Source organism: Maniola hyperantus, chromosome 13, assembly GCF_902806685.2.
Source record: "Maniola hyperantus chromosome 13, iAphHyp1.2, whole genome shotgun sequence".
Lineage (NCBI taxonomy): Eukaryota > Metazoa > Arthropoda > Insecta > Lepidoptera > Nymphalidae > Maniola > Maniola hyperantus.
Genome location: NC_048548.1, coordinates 13206659 through 13214467, shown reverse-complemented (window position 1 = coordinate 13214467; position 7809 = coordinate 13206659). Strand labels below are relative to the sequence as shown.

Genomic DNA, 7809 nt, shown 5'->3' with positions numbered 1-7809 from the left:
CCATCCATCCTTCTGTGAAGGCTCTAAGGGCTAGAACCCAGAGCCGTTTTAAAAAACCATTCTCCTGTCATCCTATTAATCTGTGTCTATGGTCTGTGTTTTGTTTGTTGTGTTTTGAGTTTTCTGTTTTCTTATTTTCCATTTTATTTTCACCATGGAAAAGCAATGACAACAATATTACTGGCTAAAAAACTTTTATCACTGAAAGCCAACAAAATTGGGCTTGAGAAGATACAGTTTCTGAAAAAACGTAATAAGCGCGAAATGGCTGAAACCAAGAAGTAAGTCTTTAAGGTCTTAAAACTATTTTTTTAGTCTCTAAAAATCTTATTTGGGTATGGATTTAGTTCAGTAACCTTGAAAATTGAAATTCTGTGTTGATTCTACTTTCTACTTAAAATACTGGGAAAGTGGAAACTTTTACTAGTACTTCGGGAACAAGTCGAATCTGTAATCTGTATAGTATAAGATGCAGCATGCGACATGAACTGCCCCCTCCCACTGCTAAACATGCAGGAAAAACCAGCCACTAGGTAAGCAATACGCACCACCACCATGTGCGTCGAGTGTGTTTTGGGATTTGTGTGGTGCTGTGTGGTGGTGGTGCGTTTTGCTTGCCTGGTGGCTGGTTTTTCCTATATGTTTAGCAGTGGGAGGGCGGGCGGTGCATGTCGCATGCTGCACCATACAGATTCAAATTTTTTTCAGGGGATTATAGCAAATTAAGCTTTTGGTTCATTGTATATAATGGATTTCCACGAAGTGACGCCTGCATCGGTACAATAGTCAATACCTACCTATTTGTTTTAGGTCATTACAAAAACTAATTACTAAGTACAGAGTGCGTAACAGTTGCCGGCTCTGCCTGAGGCCCGCAGAAACTAATCTTTTTATTAATAAAGCAGGTATCAACTTTGCAGAGGATGTCAAGAATATTTTAAGTATTGAGGTTTGTGAATAATCAGTATATTTTAGTTGAGTCAGTAATTTGATAACTATGAAAAGGGTTACTCTAGGCCCTAGGGTATATGCTTCAACCCTACTTATAAGTAGGGTTGAAGCATATTTATTAACTACATGTAGGACAGCTTGTGTCACTTATGATTATGTCAAGACTCTATCACGAGTTTCGGAAAGCAGAATCTACTAAGAAAAGCCAGCCGTTTACTGAAAAAGAGTAGTAATAGCATAGTGGTCGCCTAATAGCCGGACACCCGCGATTGCCAAGCTTAGGCAGTTGCTTAGCATAAAACTCGGCCCACGCCCGTTCGGTACTTTCATTCGGCAAATTGTCTTGATTACGTGACTTTTGAGTCCAACAATCACAAGCAAGCGTTCTCCCCTGTCCCCTGCCAACATTTTACGATTTTGTTTTCATGCAAAACCTTGTAATAAGCGTACTCTTGAGGTTGAATTCTCTGCAGTAATCATTTACCAAACCACCATTCCACCATCTACCAGGTAAAGAAAAATGACGGAAAACCACAGTACATTTGTCCCGAATGTGCAACTACACTTCGTAAAGCTGTTGAGTTGAAGCAAGTCGCTGAGGTTGCTCAATGGCGACTACAACAAGAGGCTGAACTAGGTAAACTCAAATAAAATGTTTTCATTTATCTATACAGCGTTTTTAATTTTTTATTCATTACTAGATGATGTTATTTTTGTCCCCGTCTTTTAGGTCCCCGTTGATTTAGGTTTTTAAAAATCCTGTAGGAACACTTGAACTTGATTTTCCGGGATCAAAAGTAACCTATGTCCTTCCCCGAGATGCAAGGATTGGCCATCTATGTACCAAATTTCATCAAAATCTGTATTAACTTATAATTGGCGACTACATTTAGTAACTAATATTTTCAGAATTAAGTTTTTTTTTAAATGTATTAGTGTAAGTAGCCGTTAGTTAATTTAATAAATAAAATAAAATCGGTTAAGCCGTGAAAAGCTAGTAGCAGACAGACAGATAGAGAGACAGACAGACACACTTTCGCATAACATTAGTATGGATAGGCAAACGTTTGACCACAATCACACCTGATGGAAAGTGATGATGTGGCCTAAGATACGTGTTTACCTTCTCGTATTATTCACGACAGGTTGAAATAGCAATCAGGAAGGTAGCGCCCCAAACACCCGCACAGGTCCTGCGCTAACCCAGTGCGGGCGAGCGCAGGTGTGCGGGGCGTCCCCCCGCCTCATACCACGATTGGCATCCTCTCGATTCACTCTTGTTTTACCGGAACGCTAAATCGCTTGGCAGGAAGACCTCCCACCAGACCAGAGACAATTTAGAAAATTCTGAAATTGCCCCTGCCGGGAATCGAACCCACGACCCCAGCACTCACCACTGCGCCAGGGAGGTTAGCATATTTTAATAAAAATAATTTTGAACATTTAGTTTCAGAGACTGAAATCGCTTTTGATGACGTAGATGATGGTACCAATAATGATAATGAAGAAATAATCATTTATCATGTAAATGCACCTAAATGCGAACAATGTCAAAAGGTTCCAAATGCCAGTGTAAGTAATCCATACTTCCATACTAATTCTATATATAAAAATGAATCGCTGAATGTATTGCTAAGCGCAAATCTTGAGAACATCAAGGATGGTTCTTACTTCTTACGGAGAGAGAGATTTAAAAAATTGCCTGAAAAACTCTATAAACAACACTTTTCTATATTCCCATACAAAAGATTCGTAATAATACTTAAAAAAAAGTTAATTTGAACTTTAATACCATACCATAAAGTTTGTGTTAGTGAAGGGGCTCCGGGAAGGCAAAACAATTGAGTGACGTTAGTAGTATCGTATAAATATTAATGTAGCTTTAGTTTTAAGTTTGCGTAATAGTTATCACCACTATATCTTACAAATCTAACAACTGACATTCAAAAAATATTTATAGTATGGTAACATTACTAAAAAACAAATTGTCTATGGTAAACCGTAAAATGTAAATTGTCTGTGGTAAAATGTCACTTGAAATGTAAACGTCTCTTTGCTGTGCATCACCGACCAGAAATAAAGTGCATCTATAGACTATAATACCCTTGAATGAATGATTAAAAAAAACTTATTAATAAATCTTAAAATCCACAAATTTCTATAAGATTAAAAATTTGTTGTGTGTTACACACAATACTTAACTTACAAAATATGCCTCCTATAAGGCGGCGAAGAAATTTAGGCAGAAGAACCCGAAATGCAATGAATCAAATGAATATTATCGATCTAATCGTTCTGCCCAGGAACGTGAAGATCGCAATGAACGTGAAAGAATTCGGTTAAGACAGACCCGTGAAGTGAATAACGTAATAGAAGCAACCGTATCGAAAGAAACGTATAAAGGAGAAGACGTTTTGATAGTCTGCATCCCAATGATTCCGACTGACGTACCCATTGGGCATTGACTTATAATGGACGTACCCCAGACGTACCTATCGAGTTAAACTACAGTTTCTAGTACAGCTTGCTTTCGCTATGACTATAAACAAATCCCAGGGGCAGTCATTAATGTGGTCATTAAGACGAAATACGGTCGAAGAGACTTGAACATTAGGTATTTGAGAAAACTATCGCCGTCGCGTCGCTCTGCGAGCTCGCCCCTTCAAATTCGTGCAATAAGGACAACTGCCGACTCAATAGCCCGATGTAAAAAGTTATATTTCGAGGTTTGGTTCTCGACCATTTCCTCCTCCAATATTGGACCAATTTAAAAGATATTTCGTAAACTGAATATAATGGATATAATTATACTGTCACTATGTTGTTCTTTTTTAACTGACTTCAAAAAAGGAGGAGGTTCTAGGTTAAGGGGTCGGTGCCAATGAGGTGCCATTGTAGTCTCATAAAAATATGAAGAGACTGGGTGGGTGTTTAGGGGGTTAGACGATTCGCGCAGCTAAAGCTAATTGGCACCGGCACCGAAAAGCATTATTATGGAACTATATTAACTCTTGTATACATAATAGGTATATTCGGTAATAAATTAAATTATTTTGTTAATTTTTAGTGTTTGTGTATTGAAGTCGGTTTTTTTTTGTAAATTTTTTTTGTTAATAGTTGTCAAATTCGTACACTAGGTAGCTGTTAACAGCGGGTCTAAATAGGCAATTTTGAACATTTTGTAAGAGTTATAGTGCTTATAAAGATAATGTTTTATCAAAAAAGAAAACATAATAACATAGAAGAGGTTGATATTTATTTTACTGTAAAAAAATCATTGCTTTAAGTTCTTTGTGGAAAAAAGACCAACCGAGTTTCCTCTTAAGTGTTTGTGGTAATAATCTAGAAAACTCATGTTTCTCGTATGGTTAATTGTATGTTTCTTGTTCCCGTGTTGGAAAACCTCTGGCTCTGTTAGTGATCAAACAAAAAATATCGTGTATACCATAAAGTACTACCTACAATATAAATAAAACTTGAATTTAGAATAAAATAAATAAATAAAATGAAATATAAAAAGTAGCCTGTATCATAATAAGAAATCAGAATTTTGTAATTTTCATTGTGATTTTTAGTGACTATTAAAAGAAATTAAGTTTTTTACAGTTTTTATTTTTTGACATAATGTAATTGTTGACTTATCAACTTTTTTTTTTTTTTATCTTACTAGCTGACCTGGTTCCCTGAATAGCAGAATCATCATCTTCAATCAATAGACGTCCGCTGCTGGACATAGGTCTCTTGTAGGGACTTCCACACGCCACGGTCTTGCGCCGCCTGGATCCAGCGGCTCCCTGCGACTCGTCTGATGTCATCCGTCCACCTCGTGGGGGGTCTTCCAACACTGCGTCTTCCGGTGCGAGGTCGCCATTCCAGCACCTTGGGACCCCAACGTCTATCGGTAATCTAATAGCAGAATAAGTAATAATAAAAAATCAACTGTTAGGCAGTAGAAGTTCGCTGGGTCAGCTTTATAATATTAAAAATGTGAAAGTGTGGATGTTTGTTACTCAATCACGCGTCCGCTAGCAGACAGATAGGTAGACACACAGACAAGCACACTTTCACATTTAAATATGAATAATACATAGGTATTCTTTTGCAGAATGACTGTGAACGTTGCCAAGAAGATGCAAAGAAACCAAGGCAGGGGACTTATGTGTGTGAAACCTGTGGCCTGGAGCTCAAAACTATGACGAGGCTCAAAACGCACATGTAATACCTAACTGATCTGTAGTACCCTTGTTTATACCATAGTTCATACTTCAGCCTCCCATCAGTACAGTGCGTACAAGGCTATCTTGGCGCGTGGCGAAAATCGGAACTAACGTTGCGGTCAAGTGTTCCCTTTGTTCTTGTTTGAATATTCTTTTCTCTTGTTCTCTAACAGTGCCCCTCTGTCAATGTCATTCAAGTGCCAAGAGAGCCTTGCACTGCACTGTATAGGTACTTTGAAGAAGACTAGATGATACCTGTGCCCCCGCAGATTCAATTTTTTCAAAAAAATCCTGTGTTCAACTGTTTTAAAATTCAATTCGAAAACAGTTTCGTTTGTGATTGGTTGGTGACTGAAAATGGTTAACGTCCGCTGAGATTCTTGTCTCTGTCATTTGTATGAGATTACGTAACAGAAAGAGCTCTCTACTAACTTTTTCAGTGGATAAAGTACTTATAGTAACAACTATAAAATCACGAAATAACAATTATTTCAGGAAAACCCATACAGATGAATTCGATTTCTCCTGTGGATACTGTCCCTACCGCGCACGAAGCAGTACTTCTCTGCGAATACACGAGCGTTCGCACACCGGCGACCGGCCTTACCGGTGTGTGCAGTGCCATAGCACCTTCAGTAGCGCTTCTAACCTTGCTTCCCACAGGCGCTCGCACCTACCGCCCGCGTACAAATGTGATATTTGCCAAAGAGGATTCAAGTTTAGACAGGTAAATATGAGGGTAGAAGTTAGAATGAGGGTAATATGAGGTTAGATGCCTAGTATGAGGGTATAGGTCTAGTCCTTACTACCGAACCGTCTACCCTTGTAGATGCCTGAGAGAAGACTTTCTAGTCTAGTATGAGGGTAAAGGTATAGTATGAGGTTAGAGGTCCAGTATGACGGTAAAAGTCTAGCATGAGGGTATAAGTCTAGTATGAGGGTAGAAGTTTAGTATGAGGATAAAGGTAGAGTATGAGGGTAAATGTCTGAGTGTATGACTAGTATGATAGTAGTAGTAACAAACTAGTATTAGGGAAGAGATGGTGTCTTAGTGGGGATGTTAGAGAGATTCAATCTACATACAAAAAACATATTTCATTCAAAAGCTCATCTATATACAAAAATTCTAGCTTTGTCAGTCAGTTTTCCCTTTTTATACATTAACAATAATAATTCCTTTCAGGCTGTACACAACCATATAGCAACACAGCATCGAAGTGCAAAGCCTTTCTACTGTGGTGATTGCGGAAACTCTTTTGCTACCCGGTTAGTGACTAGTAGTCATCATTCCTATTATCTATAGTATAAAAATGAATCACCGCAAATCTCGAGAACAGCTGAACCGATTTCGCTCCTTTGAAACGGAACCCTTATAGGATCACTTTGTTGTCTGTCTGTCAAGAAACCTACAGGGTACTTCCCGTTGACCTAGAATCATGAAATTTGGCAGGTAGGTAGATGTTATAGCTGACATTTGGGGAAAAATGTGAAAACCGTGAATTTAGGGTTAGATCACACAAAAAAATTAAATTGTGGTCATGAACTAATAATTAGTATTTTCAACTTTCGAAGTGAGTGACATTATCAAGTGGGGTATCATATGAAAGGTCTTCACCTGTACATTCTAAAACAGGTTTTTATTTATTTTTATGCATCATAGTTTTTGAATTATCGTGCAAAATGTCGAAAAAATACGACTGTAGTACGGAACCCTCATTGCGCGAGCCTGACTCGCACTTGGCCTTTTTTTTAATAATATTCATTGAAGTACGAGGATGGTTCTTACGAAGAGAAAAATTTAAAAAATTTGAATCGACTGTTAAGCGGAACGAAGTTCGCCAGGGCAGCTAGTAATGAATAACAATTATATGCGACAGGTTGAGATGGTAATCGGGGAGGGAACGCCCCACACACCCACACAGCCACTTGCTAACTAGGTGCAGGCGAGCACAGGAGACATGCAGGTGTGCGGGGCATCCCCCTTCCTCATACCACGAAATCTATTTTAACCGCAATCTATATAATCATAAGCCTTCCTTTTGACTTTGCCATCAATGCTTAGTCAATTAAAAATAATAATACCTGTACTTACTTATTGTTACAGAAAGATGCTCCGACGTCACGAACGCAAAGCTCATAATCGGCCTAAAATGAGGCAAGGTCCCACTCCTAGCTACATCAAGTCGCAGCAACACATTGATGAAGAATCCGATAATGAATCATAGATATAAAAAATAAATATAGTTATATATTTGTTTTATAATTGATTTGTTTCATTACAGTAGCAATTTAACCATACTATAATTTATACTTTAATATTATAAAGAAGAACTACTGAACTGATTTTGAAAATTCTTTCACCAATAGAAAGCTACATTATTCCTGTGTGACAGGTTATATTTTATTTTCAAAAATATTGAGATCCCTACAAAAATTGTAAAAAGCTTCCTGTGCAAAGCTGGGGCGGGTCACTAGTATTGTTTATACTAGGTCTTTTAAGGGTTCCATACTTCAAAAGGAAAATGGAACCCTTGTAGGATCACTTTGATGTCTGTAAAGAAACCTTCAGGGTACTTCCTGTTGACCTAGAATCGTAATTCAAAATGACTGTAAACCCCTTGGAAAAATTTACTGATCTTCA

The 7809-nt window shown here is 38.0% G+C and overlaps 1 protein-coding gene across 3 annotated transcripts; it reads left to right on the top strand.

Annotated features, from left to right (window-relative positions):
* Positions 1–81: 81 nt before the first annotated feature.
* Positions 82–7423, top strand: LOC117987779 (zinc finger protein Paris-like). 3 transcript variants are annotated; one of them, XM_034974835.2, is made up of 8 exons: positions 82–281; positions 811–949; positions 1462–1588; positions 2405–2523; positions 5057–5166; positions 5664–5895; positions 6352–6434; positions 7273–7423. In XM_034974835.2, exons 1-8 carry the CDS (start codon positions 166–168, stop codon positions 7391–7393), a joined length of 1047 nt encoding a protein of 348 aa, XP_034830726.2. In that variant the 5' UTR covers positions 82–165; the 3' UTR covers positions 7394–7423. The 3 variants fall into 3 exon arrangements, with proteins under 3 accessions (XP_034830726.2, XP_069358690.1, XP_069358689.1); XM_069502588.1 differs by having other exon boundaries at positions 83–281; positions 2399–2523; XM_069502589.1 differs by lacking the exon at positions 6352–6434 and having other exon boundaries at positions 2399–2523.
* Positions 7424–7809: the final 386 nt, after the last annotated feature.